General features: G+C 37.5%; 1 protein-coding gene across 3 annotated transcripts in view; it reads left to right on the top strand.

Annotated features, from left to right (window-relative positions):
* Nucleotides 1–16,697, top strand: part of TECPR2 (tectonin beta-propeller repeat containing 2) — a 41,260-nt gene that overhangs the window by 6,328 nt on the left and 18,235 nt on the right. For all 3 annotated transcript variants that reach the window (XM_077783956.1, XM_077783955.1, XM_077783957.1), the window contains 12 exons: nt 37–165; nt 597–728; nt 1,513–1,670; nt 2,752–3,064; nt 3,854–3,986; nt 5,293–5,724; nt 6,334–7,331; nt 8,675–8,858; nt 10,701–10,874; nt 13,009–13,189; nt 14,676–14,817; nt 16,030–16,270. In XM_077783956.1, coding sequence (XP_077640082.1) covers nt 37–165; nt 597–728; nt 1,513–1,670; nt 2,752–3,064; nt 3,854–3,986; nt 5,293–5,724; nt 6,334–7,331; nt 8,675–8,858; nt 10,701–10,874; nt 13,009–13,189; nt 14,676–14,817; nt 16,030–16,270 — 3,217 coding nt within the window. The remainder of the gene's footprint in view (nt 1–36; nt 166–596; nt 729–1,512; nt 1,671–2,751; nt 3,065–3,853; nt 3,987–5,292; nt 5,725–6,333; nt 7,332–8,674; nt 8,859–10,700; nt 10,875–13,008; nt 13,190–14,675; nt 14,818–16,029; nt 16,271–16,697) is intronic.

The raw sequence follows: 16,697 nt of genomic DNA, 5'->3' as shown, positions 1-16,697 counted from the left end.
TAACTTGTGAGTTCTTTGTATGGTTTGTTTCAACAGGGGAGGTGTGAATCTATAACTTTTGTAAAGCTATTGAGTTGTTTTGATGATCTGGTTGCTGTTGGTACAGCCTCAGGTCGGGTTGCAGTTTTCCAGCTTGTGTCTTCCTTACCTGGAAGGAACAAACAGGTAAATATTTTCAGTTGCCTAAATCTCTGTGAGGTCTAGTATGGCCAGTTCTAGTAGAATGTTACTGTGATCCTTTGTGAGAGTGAAACCCAGCCAATCTTGCCTGATGAAATAGCTGTTATTATGTTTTAGGCTTTGTATGTTAAGCTCATAAAATATTAAGCTCAGAAATATTAAAACATGCTTTGACAGAAGATGTATTTAATCAAATACGTTTCTGAGATTTCTGGTGTGTAATATAATTGGCTGATCTCTTTGGTGGAGTGGGGTTTTGAATTGTTACAGGATTTCTGTGCTAAATAAACTTTAGAAGGACCCACACTTTTGTACTTGATCTTAAGTTTAACCAATTAGGAGCCACTGATTATTAGGCTTTGTGCATCCATTTTCTCTTCAGCTCATTCTTCTATTGCTTTGTTACTGTTTCACAGCTTCGCAGATTTGATGTTGCTGGCATCCACAAAAGCAGCATTACAGCTTTAGCTTGGAGTCCCAATGGAATGAAATTATTCTCTGGAGATGACAAAGGAAAAATTGTCTACTCTGCACTAGACCTAGACCAGGTGAGCGTTTGTTACAGAGACCTTAATTCACATTTGCACTTCCTGAAAGGATGCTTGTATGTTTAAATATTTAGCAGTTACTTAATTGCGTAGTGTTACGTGTTTAGTTGGATGGCTTTATTGGTATGTGTACACTTGGCCCAGTGTGTGCACACCCAGCGAGGCAACCATTGGGTATCTTTCAGAACTGCCTTATCTTTTTTAAAAGGTAATGCATTTTAAAAGAAGTAGTGATCCTTCTCATTTTTCATGAAATAACTATCAAATCTTTCTTCAACTTTCAGCCAGTACTTTATCTTTTGTTTGGAAGGGGTATTTTTGACTGATGTGGCTCTATTGGTGAAGTACTTCTCCCAGAATTGTTCAGCATCTCAGTCTAGAGTGTAGAATGAAGGTAACATCTGGGTGCTGCTGGCTGAGTTGCATGTTACCAGTAAATGGAATTTTTCTCACATTTTGTTAGTTAATACAGATCTGAGATGTTAACAAATTTAATGCTAACTTGAATTTTTAAATGGGAGAAAAGTTTCTGTTGATTTCAAGAGAAAAGTATTAGCTAATATTACAAGAGACACTACATTTCATAGTGTGTCACACACAATCTCTCTTCTTGACTATGTAAATTAAGTCCATATTCATTAAGTGAATTTCATGCAACAGGAGTACAAAAGCTTTTTATTTTCTTTTTTTTTCTCTTGGGCTTATAAATTTCTTTGAAGTGTTAGTTACCACCTTGTATTTTTAGGAGGGTTTGACTCTTGTGAATTGTGTGTGTCTTTGAAAGGGTATTTGCAACTCCAGCCTTGTATTGGAAGAGCCATCTTCGATTGTCCAGTTGGATTACAACCAGAAGGTGCTGCTTGTCTCTACTTTACAGAGGACTCTGCTTTTTTACACAGAAGAGAAATCCGTCAACCAAGTTGGAACACAGCCCAGAAAAAAGTAACCCTCATAAAATCCTGATGCGGGCTCATCTATTAATTCTTACATTTCAAAGTGAATTACAGACAGCATGATCTAGGCAGTAAAATTAATAAAACACAGCAGTCTGCTCATAAAAAGCTAGTTACAATAGCTGTGTGTGATCAAACATGAAATGACAATTTTACCTATTTAGAAAGTATGTGGTTGCAAGTCTGTCACAATCATATTTTCAAGCACTATTAGGCAAAAATATTTAGCTGAAAACACTGCCAAACTTCCTCTGCAGTCCCTCTTGTTTTACTGTGACTTGCAGTGAGCAAGCATTGTAATCAAGTCTGTCTAATGGGTGATGTAATATTTGATGCAAAAAGCAAGTCGCCATCCCCGTTTTTCTTATGCACTGAAGTGAGTTAATAGGGAGAATGTATAGTAAGCACTTAAATTTGAGTTAAAGACTAGGAACCTCTTGTGTGGCCTTGATATCTTCTCTTAGGTAATGCCTCTTGGGTAAGGAAAAGGGAACCCGGTCATAGAACAGCATGACTGGATATTTCTCTGAGGAAATTTACCCTTGAAAGAGGCTTTATGATGTTCAGGTTTCAGGGATATGAATAGTAAGAGGAATATCAAGGCCCATCTTATATGTGAAGGTTTTCTTGGATGATAGTAATGGTGTTTCTGTGAAATGAAGGGTTTAACAGCTGAGGTCTGTTCCATGCTTCTTGCAAGCAAAGGCTGACAGTTTCTTAGCATCAGTTTGTAGTGTTTTGCTTGGCTTTTATTAATTCTGGGAGAAGAAAGAGTGCATAATAGGATGTTTCTGAGATGGACAGAGTGGCATTAAGGCTATGAAAGCTTATTAGGAGGAGTCATTTAACTTGCTTAGTTGATGTAGTGTCTGACATCCAAAGCTAAGGGGAAACTTGTTATTTGGAATTACTGCTCATGTCTCATTGTAACTAAATTTGTACTTCTGACATTTGACTGAATATTTTAATCAAAGACTTGATAATTTGTAGTTGTGAATTTGTGCCATTAGTTTTTATATTGTTCCTAAGTTGAGTATATAGCTTTTAAAATAAATTCTTTTGCATTTTAGCACTGGCAAATTTGGAGCATGTTTTATACCTGGCCTGTGTAAACAGAGTGACTTGACACTATTTGCTGCCAGACCTGGGCTTCGTCTGTGGAAGTCTGATGTTCATGGGACTGTTCAGGCCACATTCATATTGAAAGATGTATTTGCTGGAGGGATAAAAACTTTTGAACTGTATCCTCGTTTAGAACCACCTGACAGAGGAAGTTACAGCTCTCCAGAGAAACACCTTGGGCTTGTCTCATGCTTTTTCCAAGAAGGATGGGTCCTGACCTGGAATGAATACAGCATCTATTTACTAGATACTGTGAACCAGGTAGATAAATCTTGTGGCTACATATTTTTTCTTCTGTGTTTTTGTTCATGCTATGCTATGAGGCTCTGTTTTGGTTATACATTCTATGGCTGTGATTTAAATCCCTATATAAAATGAAGAAAATGATTTATTTATTGTCTCACGTTGTCATTGCAATGATATACTCACCAACTAACTCACTATGTTGTTTATGAAAATTGCATATATTTAAAGCTTTCAGTTAAGGTGTTAACATCATAAATAATTCTGATGCTTAGTGAAACATATAGAAACCTACAGTCTAGGAATTAGTGCAGAAAGATATTTTAGGCCTATAAAATATGCCTATTTGTCTTCTACCACAGTTGGTGTCTTAAAAAAAGATGTATTACCTTTTATTTGGCATACAGTGAAGTGTTAGCTATTTTGTTGTCTTAAAAATGCATATGAATGCAAACAAGCCAGTATATTTTTGTCTAAATGATATTAAATATTCATACTGTGTTTCCCTTCTGCCACCAAATTGTATATTGCTTAAGTTGTTATATTTAGTTGCCTTTGGTTGGACAAAGAATGGATCTGCAGAATTTAAATTAGTATAAAAATGAAGTTGCATCATGATTAAAGAGTTATTTTCAGTTTCTTTTTTCTTTCTTTCTTTTTTTTTTTTTTTTGATAAGATAAAAATTTTTAGCCTGTATTGTTTATGTTGATTAAAATCCAGTGAATGCTTTTGTTAAGAGTACCATGTTGTGCAAACACTGTGTTAATCTAATGCCAATTATTTCTTTCTCTGCTGACTCTTTACAGGCTTTGATTGGTGGCTTGGAAGGATATGGTGATATTGTGTCTGTGTCCTGTACCAATAACGAGATTTTTCTCTTAAAGGGAGATAGAGACATAATAAGAATTTCCAATAGACCTGAAGGACTGTCATCAATAGGTTTGTATAGATTAGTAAGCTTACTATGTAGAAATTAGTGAATTTAGTGTGTATAAATTAGTGTTTACATGATGGAATATGGTCCTATTGTACTTTCTTAATAACAAAAAGCCAGAACCAACAAAACTGAAACACATTAAACCTCAGACAAATCCCTTCACATTATTGCAAAAACCTGCCAGGTCCTGTAGAGTTACTCATCTGTTTTGATAGGTTATATTTAGAGATCTGGTTTATCTGCTTATCTGAGCTTCTCTTTTGGCTGCAGTGAGAATGAGGGCATTAAGAAATTAAATATGCTTGCCTTTTTTGAGAGTGGGTCAGCATTAACCTAATGAGGCATCTCTAATCTGTGCATTTGAGAGCTCATTCTGAACCATCATGCTGAAGCAGTCTGGATTCCTGATCATGGTTATCACTTCAGGATAAATCTCAACACCTGAATACTTTGATTCTGTGCCACCTGTCACCAGCCACGTTCCAGGGGAAATCTCAGCCTTCCTAGCAATGAAAAAGAAAGAATTGGCAAATAAATCCAAAGAATGCTCACTAAACTTCCAGAAATAATTTGACTCTTTCATACTTGTTGCCATCTGAGTTAAATATTTATGTTACTAGAGCTCTTTAAAAGGGGCTACTAATCCATTTAAATACTCCATCTCAGCTTTGTTTTAGCAAAATGCTAATAAATATGCTATGAAATCTCATTCAGTGCTGAAGAACTTTCTTGTCATTGCATGTTGGCAATAGCTTTAGTCTTTTAGGCAGGTCTTTACTCACAAACCTCTAGAGACTGTCTATGTTTTAATCTCAACTTTCAAGTATAGTTTGAAAGGAACCTTTAGAAGTGTATTTTCTGCTAATCACTGCAGTGATTTACCTGATAATTTTATTTGATTTTTTTTAAAGCTACTGAATGTTTGAATGAAGAAGTTAAAGAATATAGGATGGCACTTCAGTATGTGATAGAATTGGATCTTCCAAAGCTGCAGACCTGTACTATTCCTTTTACATAAATTCAAAATTTTGCTACTAGAAGTTTGATACAGGGTTTGGGGGAAGTGCTTTCTAAAAGATTAATTTACAGGAAGTTTATAGTGTGCATGTGGGCACACAGGTATTTATTTTTAAATGTTGTTGGCTTAGAAGTTTTTCTTTTCATAAATATTCTTTTCATTCAATACTCTCTGAAATTATGCCCCTATTCATTTGATGCTAGCATTTACACTTGAACTAGTATTTGTAGTTTTATTTTTCTTTTGGACAATTTCAGATGTGAATTCAAAATTGTCAAATCCTTTAACAGATACAAGTCCTAAATTGCTGACCCCGTCATCAGTAGTTTCATCTGTATCATCCAGCCCTTCAGTGGAAACAGAAAAAAAAATGGTTACTTCCCATTCAGTTACTGGTGATAAAACTGGCACTTCTTCTTCAGTGAAAGATGATCTGGAAACTCCAACACTATCAGAGAAAAGTTTTGATAGAGTGGGAGACTTGAGCAATGAAGTCAGGAAAAGGGGCTGCTCTGTAGTAAGCGAATCACGGAGCAGGAGCAGCTCTGTGAACTCTGTGGACAGTGGCTCGAGCTTTATGATGTGTGCAGACCAACTTCCAGAAGCTCAGAGAGAAGGTCAACTTTCTTCACAGCGGTTCAGCACCATCAGCTCTGAAGATTTTGATCAAGAACTTATTGTAAAGCCAATTAAGGTGAAAAAGAAAAAAAAGAAGAAGCAGGGTAGGTGGAGCAGAGATTTCCCTGACACTGCACATTGTTAGAGCATGTTACGTGAAAGAGTCTGTGTTTGGTAGGCTTCCTGTATACTGTGGTGTTGTGCTTCTGAAATTGCTGAGGGCTTGTGATGAGCCATTTCTGTTTAAGATGGAAATCTTTAAATGTGATAAATTGATTAAGTCTTTTTAGATGTGTTAGGAGTTTGTTTCTTTTGTTTTGCTTCATGTGAACATGCTTTGAGTTCTAATGTATTCGTTAATGGGACCATACAGTGGACTCTGTATCCAGTTTTATGTTGGAAATGTGTAATATCTATTCATCCTATTCAGAATATTTGGCAGTGTCTTTCTTATCCATCTTCTTTAGTTTGATGAAGTAGTGTGAGTACTCAGTTTTTTAAATTGTTTACTGTATTAAGACTTTTTTTGGCTTTCTATGTATCATTTAATGTTAAAGTTGAAAAATATTCAGTATGGTTAAAATTTAGACTTAGCTTTGTTCTTCTTCCAGTTCTAAAAATATTTTAATTTCTTTCTTGGCACTGGGATTTAATAAATTTTATTAATATTGCTTTTCTCCCTTTTTTTCATGTGTGTGTGTGTGTGATGACAGAAAGTGGAACAAGGAGAAACCACAGCTCTCTGGAAGGCACACCAATTTATGAGCGTCAGCTTTCTGGTGACAGTCCACATTCCTTGAATGCAGACTCCTTTTCCATGACTTCCAGCATAATGAGTAGCAGCATTGATCATTTGAGTACTGGATCTCCAGATCAGGAAAGTATGTTCAGTATGGAGTCCCATACAGTCTTGCAAGAAGATAATGGTTCTGAAACTTTCAGTGTCCTGCAGTCTCCTGAGTCAGCAAATGTACTAATTAATGAAGAAAATGGAGATGTGGCTGATTTACAGAAATTTCCAAACAGTGACAGTGGCATGGGTACTTCAGCTGTTATAGATATTTTGATGTCTGCATCTCCTCTGATGCTCACAGAAGACTTGACAAGCAGTGTTGGTGGTGAATGTAATGGTGGTGTGGTTTCTGCAAGCAATGAATGCTCTCCTGGAAAACTGAGCCAGGAGGAGGAGGAGCAGGATTTTCCTACATTGTGTAAAATAGATGAAGACTTGGATAAAATGAAGCTGCAGGATAATGAAAAATCTTCTGAAGATCCAGACCTTACAGACCAGATGTTTTTGGAATGTGACAGTATACTTGGTGTCCAGACGTCCCTGACACCAAAGGAAAGTGATGAAACTGGTGAGGAAGACCAGCAGCAGCTCTCTCTAATCCACAGTGCTCTGTCAGACCCTTCTGCACTCCAGTGTGACATCTCTGACAATGTTCATTCAGATAACTGTTCCATTTCTGGCTGGAATTTTGAAAGTGCAATCAAAGCTAAATGTAGTACTAGCACTGCTGAAAGGGTAGCAAACACTTATGAAAGTAAGATTGAAAAATCTGCCTCAAGTGATGAAGAGGATATTTATGGACATGGATTACCATATTCATCCTCAGAGACCAGCATGCCTGAAGTTGGTGCTGTGCTTGGTGCACAGGATGTAGCCAAGATAAGCCTAGATGAAATGGTGCTGTTAAAATCTGATCAGGTATTTCTTTTCAGTTTAATTAAAGTATCTTTAACATTAAAAAGAAACAGCTTTTGAAAAGAAACATTCCTGCAATTACTGTCCTTTACATCTTTAGGAGAGCAATTTTTTTTTACTTGATTCAATACACAAGTAAAGTATAAAGCCAAGCAACAGTACGTGTTGTAACTCTTAAAAAATGTGATGTATCTGACTTCAAAGTGGGTGATGTGTTCTTGCAATGCAAAGAAGCTGTTTTGCCTATATTATTCCCAGCTCAACAAAAATGCTGCTAGAAACCCATCCATTATAGAGTGAAGAGTAAAACCCAGTCACGCTCAAAGGCTGCTGCTTGTTTGGATCTCCAGTAGTCCTAATTCTGTATGATGCTGTTCCCAAATTCAGCTGACTTCATGAAGAATTAATGCTAATTATCTCACATGGCTGGCTTCTGCTTAAGGATTATTTTAATTCTAAGTACACAGAATAAGGATTAGTCTTTGCCCCCTAGCCTGCAGTAGTTAGTACTGTTTAAAATGTTGACAGTTTCCTTCTTCTGTTATTCCTCTTTCCTCCATAGTTACTTTGTGAGTAATCCTCATAGATACTATAGAAAATAATTACTAAAGTTAATTGTAAAATCTGCAAAATTGCCAGAATCATTGGGACTTTTAGCAGAAGTCTTAAGAAGGAGATGCAGTTCTTGTAGGGTGGGGAATATTGTTTCTTTTAGATCTGTATTGAGATCAACCAAATATTCATTCATAAAGGTTGAGTTCTAAGTTGATGGTGTCCTACCTACTGACAACTGCAGCCCAAAGTGCAGAAGATTTTTATTTCAGGTTATGGCATTCTTACACTCTGTCATGTTCAGAAACCTCCCCTGGTAATGTATTCAGTGCTTGAGTTCACCTCATGCAAGCAATCAAAATTTAAGAGAGCAGACTAAACCAGATTTCTGCAAGACGTGGTTCCTCTACCATACAGAGAGTACCAGAGTTGGATATTCAGCTGTCTCTGCCCTTCAGCTGTCTTGTTGCCTTTGCTCATCACTTCCTAGACAATTAATAATTTCCTGGAGTACAGGCAGACTGTACATTTTTATATATTCCTTCTTTGGATGATGGGGTGGAGGGGTTTATTTTTTTGTGAAACCTGTTGTTTGAGCAGTCTCATTGTGCACATACAGCCTTAGAGAACAGTGGCAGATGTAGTTTTATTTTACACAAGGCAAATTTATTCATTGATTAAAGTACTTAAGTTTAGCTTTTTTAAAATCAGAACGTGGGAGCTGCTGTTCTTATATACACAGTTTTTATGCAGTTTGAGGACACCTGACACTGTTCTGACTCTACAGTTTTTAGTTTGCAGAGAGCTGGATGGGATACTCTGGCCCTGGATATGGCATCCTGAGCCTGGTTGTCTCAGAAAAATACATTTGGTGCCTGGACTACCGAGGCAGCCTGTACTGCAGTCCCCTCCCTGCGGCCGGGCTGCGCTGGCAGAAGTTTGAGGATGGAGTCCAGCAAGTGGCAGTTTCCCCCTCAGGTAGGTTGGCTTCTGCTGCACTGTTGCCTTGTAAATATAAAACTTGGATAGACTTGGGCCTTTTCTTTGGGTTTTTTTTTTTTTTGTTTTGTTTTGGTTTTGGTTTTTTTTGTTTGTTTGTTTTTGTTTTTGGGGTTTTTTTTGTTTGGTTGGTTTTTTTTGTTGTTGTTGTTTTTGGTTTTTTGTATGTTATTATTTAATCAGGTAAAACTTGTCATCATTATCAGGTTACATACATAGTTGAGTGCATATGTAATTTCCACACAGGCAGTTCATTGTTTGTTTTTTTCAAATCAATTGCTTCCAGAAACTTGGTTGTTTAGGGCTTGTTTCATGTAAAAGTAGTGTGTTGGTTTGGATTCCTTTTTGTTTGTTTTTTTTTGAATAGTCACAGTTGTATGACTGCATCTTCACTACCTGTGCATCCCATGTTCTAGTTTAAGTTGCTGTCTTTCTAGCAGGTTCACATTGCATTTTGGGAGGTTTTCAACATGCATTTATTTGCCTGGTTAAAGTGAACTTCAGAAGTAACAGTTTAGTGGTAGGCAGAAAAGAGCTCCTTTTCTATACAAAACCTTGATTTTTGTTACAGAGCTATAGAAGTTCTTGGCTGTGAGGGTGGTGAGGCACAGGAAGAGGTTGCCCAGAGAAACTGTGGATGCCCCATCCCTGGAAGTGTTCAAGGCCAGGCTGGATGAGGCCTTCAGCAATCTGGTCAAGTGAGAGGTGTCCCTGCCCTGGCAGGGGGGTTGGAACTAGATGATCTTTAAGATCCCTTCCCACCCAAACCATTCTGTGATTCACAATTTTAAAGTTCTTTTTCTTCTAAGTGTAGAACTGGCTTTGTGTATGTGTGGGTTGGTTGATTTGATTTCTTTTCAAATACTGAAGAAAAAAACCTTTGAAGTTTTAGTACATTTGCATATGTATTTGTTCTGGATGGTTGTGAATGAGGATTATGTTGGATTAAAATTAAGCAGGTTTTGGTTATAAACTTGCGTCACTTTTGGCCTTCCAGATTGTTCCAGGACTGGAGTGAAAATACAAAGTTTCTTTTTCTCCTGCCTTGCCACTACTTTTCTTCCCTGTCATTTCTAAAAGCACATTTTCTTCCCTGTCATCTCTAAAAGCTCTTCCCTTCTGTCTATAGGGGAAGACTTGCTATCTGTTTTAAGAAGAAAATTCTGTTTGATCTGTAGCTGAGCTTTTCTGTAGCCAAAACAATTTCAGTTGCAGTAGTTGAAAGTGTGGGTTAATCCAGCTCAGTATCTTACCCTTAAAAGTGGTCCAACAGGTCCGAGCAGAAAAGTGAACGGCATGGATGTGTGTCATATTTGCCCTTGGTAGTTTCAGGCTACATTTGTTGGTGGCTCAAATTGCTGGGGCGAAAAGGTTGTTCCTCTGCATTTCTTATCCTTCAGTTCCAGGAATTCACCCAGCTTTTCTCTGAATCTGTGGAAGTTTCTAGCATCCACAGTTTGCCATGGATGCGTTAATGCTGGGAGCATGTTAACCACAACATGTCAAAATGGAATTAAATGCAACTGTGTGTAATCATTCAAAGGAAATTAATATGACAATGTACTGTTCTGGTGCAAGCCAGCAGTTAAGCTTGGAGTTCCATTTGGTTTTCTTTTTTTAAGATATTATTATATCTTAGAAGTCAGTTACTGTTCTGGTCTCGCTTTTAAAAAAAATTGTAAGGGCTTTTTAAACTTGTATTTTTGTTTAATGATATGATTTGCTTTTCCCCTCCTATTACTTTAGATGTAGCTAGAACATGTCACCTGTGACTGTTGCAGTAATTACTGAGTGCTGTTGTGTTCTTTGCTTCTCTTACAGGGGCTCTTCTCTGGAAGATTGAACAGAAGACTAACAAAGCTTTTGCCTGTGGAAAAGTAACTATAAAAGGAAAACGGCACTGGTATGAGGCTTTACCCCAGGCTGTATTTGTAGCTCTAAGTGATGACACTGCCTGGATTATCAGAACAAATGGAGATCTGTATCTGCAAACAGGTACCTGAATTAATTGCAGGCTCCTTGAATTTTTGTGGGCTGAGATTACTAGATTTCAAGTCTGTAGGATGATGACAATTTGCTATAAATGTTGTCCACAGCCAGGACATAATGAAACCTTTTTATCTTGAGAAACACTTGGAAACAATGGTGAGATTTTGTGTAATTAGGAGAATGGGAAAGCCAGTTCATGGCCACTTGTTTTGTGTGTGCCAAGTGGAGTACATACAGTACAGAGAATTTATGGCATGAGGAAGATATGAGATGGATGGAGATGAATGGAAAGGGATTATAGAAAATATCAAAATAATATCCCTGCTTTGAAAGTGGTATGGTGCAGTGAAACAGCTCAGCCTTCAGTGGGCAGAATAGGGAAATGTAGAAGCTTTGTGTTTTGAAAAGTGCAGATCTCTGGAAGGTAAGAGTTACCACTTGCTAATGACAGGAAGGTATTCTGAGACAGATGGTGAAGTGCTTTGGAAGTATAGACAAGTGGTATATGTTTTATGTGATAGGGAAAGCAAAGCCATGGGGGGCTAGAATGGACTGTGGAGCAGGAATCTGTAGCTGCTTTCTTCCTGGATGTGAATGAGGCACAAACTGGAAAGAAGGGCTAGTTTAGTGGCAGCTTTGAAGTCGTGGCTTTAAAGTTCTTCAGTGAATAGAAGAGGATGTATTTGGAAGGTGTTATGCAAACAATATTCAGGCTAAATGCAAGCAGCTAGGATGAAGGATGGTAGTACTAATTTTAGAGTTAAGGGTAGAAAAGTATCAAGGACTTTCGGGCATGTGAGGCTTGCACAGAGAGCTGAATTTTTAAGGAAAAATTACCAATAACATGATGAAGGAATTACTGGTGAATGGAGGACTGGGTTAAGGGCAAACTGCATAAGAAGTATAGAAACAGGACACCATGTTGAGTGGCTATCAAAATTCTCATTTACCTTTCATTTAATTTTGGTACTCTCGTAATTTCTCTTTTAGGTTTAGTTACTGTAGCACAATGCAAAAATTTTTTGTGATTAAGAAAACTGTTTTAAGTACACAGCATTGTTTCAAAGACACTCTATTAAAGTTGTTGGTTTTTTTTTTTAGTTTAGTAGTCCCAGAAAAATCAAGTGACCTGCCCATGGTCACATGCATACTGCCGACAGGCATGGATAGTGGTGATGGAGAGTAAATTTTGGATGCTTATCATACAAGGCTCTGTGGAGTTTTGAATCAATATTTTTCCTCCCTTTGAGAGATTGGTTTGATTCTGTCAGCTTACATTCTGCTGTTATTAGGCTGCAAAATTTGTCTTTTGATGCAAAAAATAAATTCTCAGTGTATCAGTCTTCCTAATGAGAGGCAGCCAGTGAAAATTGTTTCTCCAGGATCTTTTCATTCCCTTCACTGTCTTTTGTAACATTTATAACAAAAGTGTGTGCTCAGAGGTTTAGAAATGAGTGTTCTTGTTAGTCTAGACTATATAATACACGTGAGTCTGTTCATACTGGCTTTGGCAGCATGAGGAGATGAAACAAAAGCTGTGTCTCCTGAGATGTTTCATATGCAGTTTCATATGTGTAAATCAAGCTTCACTGTAATCATAAAAAAGACATGTTCCTGTAGATTAGATGTAGAAATGTGTGCAAACTGCCTGTAAATCTACCAGAACCTCTCTGCTCCTTTCAGTACTACACACTGTGGCATGCTCTTTTGCAATTGCTCTGCTGTCACTACTCAGATCAGGTTGCGTCTCTCCCTGGCACGTTTTGGGCAAAAGTTCTTCCATTACTGGCTTTTTCTTTGACACTTCTGTCAGCTCTAATAGAGGTTTTATAAATGGAGATTCCTGGTGCTGACACTAGAGGGAGAAAAGGAACAGAAATGACAGGACTGGACATGCACTGTGCAAGATGTTGAAGGATGTACAGTGTCTTGTTTAAAATGTAACATCAGCTATATTAGAGGAAATTATTAGTAGTTTATAGGCAGAACAGTCACTCAAGGAAATTGTGATCAAATGACAAATGTTAGCATGTCAAGGAGATTCCCTTCTGCATTTTCTTTTATTGAGTTGCTTTATCTCTATATTTTTTGTTTCAAAAAGCCAAAGTTTGTAAAGCAGTCCTCATTTTCTGATTTCTAGGCCTGAGTGTGGATCGTCCTTGTGCCCGAGCAGTAAAGGTTGACTGCCCTTGTCCACTGTCACAGGTCACATCCAGAAATAATGTGGTGTGGGCTCTGAGCGAGCAGCGGGCGCTGCTGTACCGGGAGGGCGTGCGCAGCTTTTGTCCTGAAGGAGAGCAGTGGAAGAGTGACATTGTCAGGTAGTAATTCTGGTGGGACATGCTGGGCATAACCAGAATGACACAAATAATTGTGCTGGAGCTACTTGATGTTTGAAAAAGAATTACCTGAGCTCATGTGTCTATATACCACTGTGTGTATGTGTATATATGTATTTTAGCTGTCTGTCTATACTTCTTGCCAGCCAGCCAGCCAGCCATCCGTCCATCCATGACTGCTATGTAATGAAAGGAATTGTCATAAACAGAAGCAGGTTTAAAGAGTGAGAAAAAAATGTAAAATATCTTTATAATATCTGTCAACATTATTTTTTATTAAATATTGCTTCTTTAATCTGTGGCATAATGTTTTTGAGGAGCTCTCCGGTTTTGAGAGGTTTTTTTTTCTTTTTTTTTTTCTTTTTTTTTTCTTTTTTTTTTCTTTTTTTTTTTTCCAATGAGTTTAAATGTATGCATTTTCTTGGTCATCCACACAGTTGGATAACACTTCTGCTCTCTCCAGCCACAGATTTTTATAAATACTTTGTGTAGTTGGTATTTAGCTTTGTAGTTGATCCTATGCTCATGGTAGTTCCTTTGTGATAAAGTTAAAAGCACTGAGTCTCTACTGCTGGCTTTGAGAACGTAGAATTTGGTGTCTCTTGTGACATCAGCCTGGTGCAAGTTTAGGAAGAAATTCAAGTTCTTCTTGTCAGGAGATTTAATCTACTGAATATCCTCTTGTGAAACCTTAACTTGTACTACCTCCCTGCCTGGTATTCTTCAACAGTCTGAGAAACTACCATGTCTTTGTTCAAATGTGAAATTTGTTTGTACTCTCATGAGTTTGTTTAATGAAAATACCTGCTGACCTACACCTTAGGTACATTTCATGTTCTTGGGCTTTGTGTTAAAATTGCAGAAGGCAGTCACTATTTGTTCTTAAATTGTCAAGAAAGGTTATCTGAAAGAACTAGCATTGTTTGCTTCCTTTTCAGTGTCTGATATGATCACCTGACCCTGTTTTCTGAGCTTGAAAATGGTTTACTTATGCAGGAGACTTACAGTCCTGAATTCAGCATTTATCTCTGTCACATAGTTAAGTTTTCTCCTTGTGGTCCCTGAACTGCAGATATTGTTCTCAGAATAGGTCAAAGAAGTTGAGGAGAAAGATTTATGAAGCTGTTTTATCAAAACCTTAAAGAACACAGGATTGCTTATTTACTGAAGAAAATAGGACTTGTTTAGTTTTATTGTCATGTATCCAAGTTTAAAATCTTGAGTGATCTTTGAAGGACTCATGCTCTTTGTTGTAGTTGTTGTTGAATGTTTTCTACTTAAACAAATAAAATATAAAATGCTGAATAACTGAAAATTTAATGTAATTCAATGTCAAATGTGTTTTTTATCTTGCCCCCACTGAGTTTCAACTGTGTTAAACCATTAGTATTGTAATAGCTTCCTTAAAATACCATTAACATAAATTTGAATTAAGGTTTTTAATATTTTTACTTGTTTGCATTTCCAGTGAAATGCAAGCTTTGGAACCAGTGTGCATAACCCTTGGCGATCAGCAGACATTATGGGCTTTGGATATCCATGGCAATCTCTGGTTCAGGACTGGTATAGTTTCAAAGAAACCACAAGGAGATGATAACCATTGGTGGCAAGTAGGCATTTTTTTATTTTGCTTTCAGTTTAGTCTTTTACCTTTGGTTGATTATTTCTGTTGCTTTCCCACAAAGTTCTAAGAAAAAATTCAATTAATAGTACACTTTATTCAGTGTATTTAAACTTCTGTATGGCTGTGGCTGAAATCCCCTTTCTGTGTCTGCTATAAAGAGGGAAGGAAAACCATCCCATGGTCATTCAGATCAGCATTGCAGAAGCTTTCAAGAACACAGAAAATGCTCCGTCAGGTCATAGGACACGCTGTTGAGGCAGAGCATCAAATCTGACTGCTGAATGCAGCCTCTTCTCTTGTCTTTTAGTGCCCATCCTTTTCCTTAGCTAGAGAAAACAAATAATAAGTCACCATGCAAAAGAATGTGTTTCACATTTTTCCATTCAGTTGAGGTTTCTTTGAGCCATGTGGAGCTTCTTGCTTCAGACACAGTTCATGTGGGTGAAACCAGCTCAGTTACTGCAATTATTGTCTGGTATTGATTTGGGATTCCTGACTCTGGTTTCTCCAGCTTTTCTTGTTTTCTCCAGAGATAGGGGTGGGGAAGAAGGGAGTACAAAAACGGTCTTACTCAAAATATGTCTATATGCTACCTTAGAAGAATTTTGGTCTATGTGCATGTATAATCCCTTTTTGCATGTGGGCATCATGAGTAGCTTGGCTTTGAGGTTATTGGCAAACTGCTGCTCTTCTTGTGCTCTTAGAAATTTCGTTCCTTTTTAGGAGTATCCCAGAGCGTTGCCAACCTAGTTGTCCATGACAGAATTGGGCAATTGCTTATTTAGACCTCCTTCTGCACTGTGAATTAAAATGTCCATGAGGTAGTTGCAAAGGAGTGTTGCATCCAAGTTTGTCATGTGGTTTGAATTCCTACACTGTACAAGTTTCTCTTCCTTTGAGAAGTTGAAAATTCACCTTTTAGTTTGCAGAGTTTGGCATGTTTTTAGAGGGATACATCCTAAAACAAAGGGGTATCGTAAAATGCAGATTTCTAAATGGATTGTTGGATAGAAAGGAGTTGTGTGCTGGTGTTTTAATACTGATTTTGGCTTATTAGTAAGACAGTTACTCAAAATGTACCATTTTTATTTTTCCCTTCCTACACTTTGAATTCTAAAAAAAGCTTCTGGTGAAAGATTGTGCAGTTCACCCTGCAGCTTAACTAATTATCAAGAGCACTTTTTTCTTTTTCCCCTAGGTAAGCATCACTGATTATGTAATGTTTGACCAGTGCAGCCTGTTCCAGACCATAATCCAGGCAACTCACACAGTGGCAACAGCAGCTCAGGCACCTGTGGAGAAGGTGGCTGACAAGCTTCGAATGGCATTTTGGTCACAGCAGCTTCAGTGTCAGCCCAGCCTCCTCGGAGTCAATGGCAGTGGAGTCTGGATCTCTTCAGGCAAAAACGAATTCCATGTAGCAAAGGGAAATTTAATAGGTTGGTGTGCTTTTGCATCTTTATTTTTTAAGTTAAGAATATTAAATAGATGGAAATAAATAACTACAATTCTGTCACCACAGAAATTACCCATGGCAAGTCAGGGCAGCTTTAACTTACTTAAAAATTAAATTAAATTATTCATTAGCATTTGGTCTTAAATACTTTCTCATTTAAAGAGAAATATTTTTCATGAAAGAGTCATTATCAACCAGTGAACTGTGCACAAGTTACTGCTTTTAACACCTACATTTGTCTCTTCTCTGGGATAAGGCAATCTTAAGCTTCTGAACCTATTTTATCTTGCACAATGGAGTCTGGCTCATGATGAGCGTGACTGTGCAAGACACTAATGTTATGGGTTTTTAGTGCCAACAGAGGGATTGCTTTATTTTTCTTGCTACAGTTCTCAAAATACAATACATTT

Source organism: Lonchura striata, chromosome 6 (genome assembly GCF_046129695.1).
Source record: "Lonchura striata isolate bLonStr1 chromosome 6, bLonStr1.mat, whole genome shotgun sequence".
Lineage (NCBI taxonomy): Eukaryota > Metazoa > Chordata > Aves > Passeriformes > Estrildidae > Lonchura > Lonchura striata.
The sequence above is the reverse complement of the archived record's forward strand: the minus strand, read 5'-3'. Positions and strand labels throughout refer to the sequence as shown.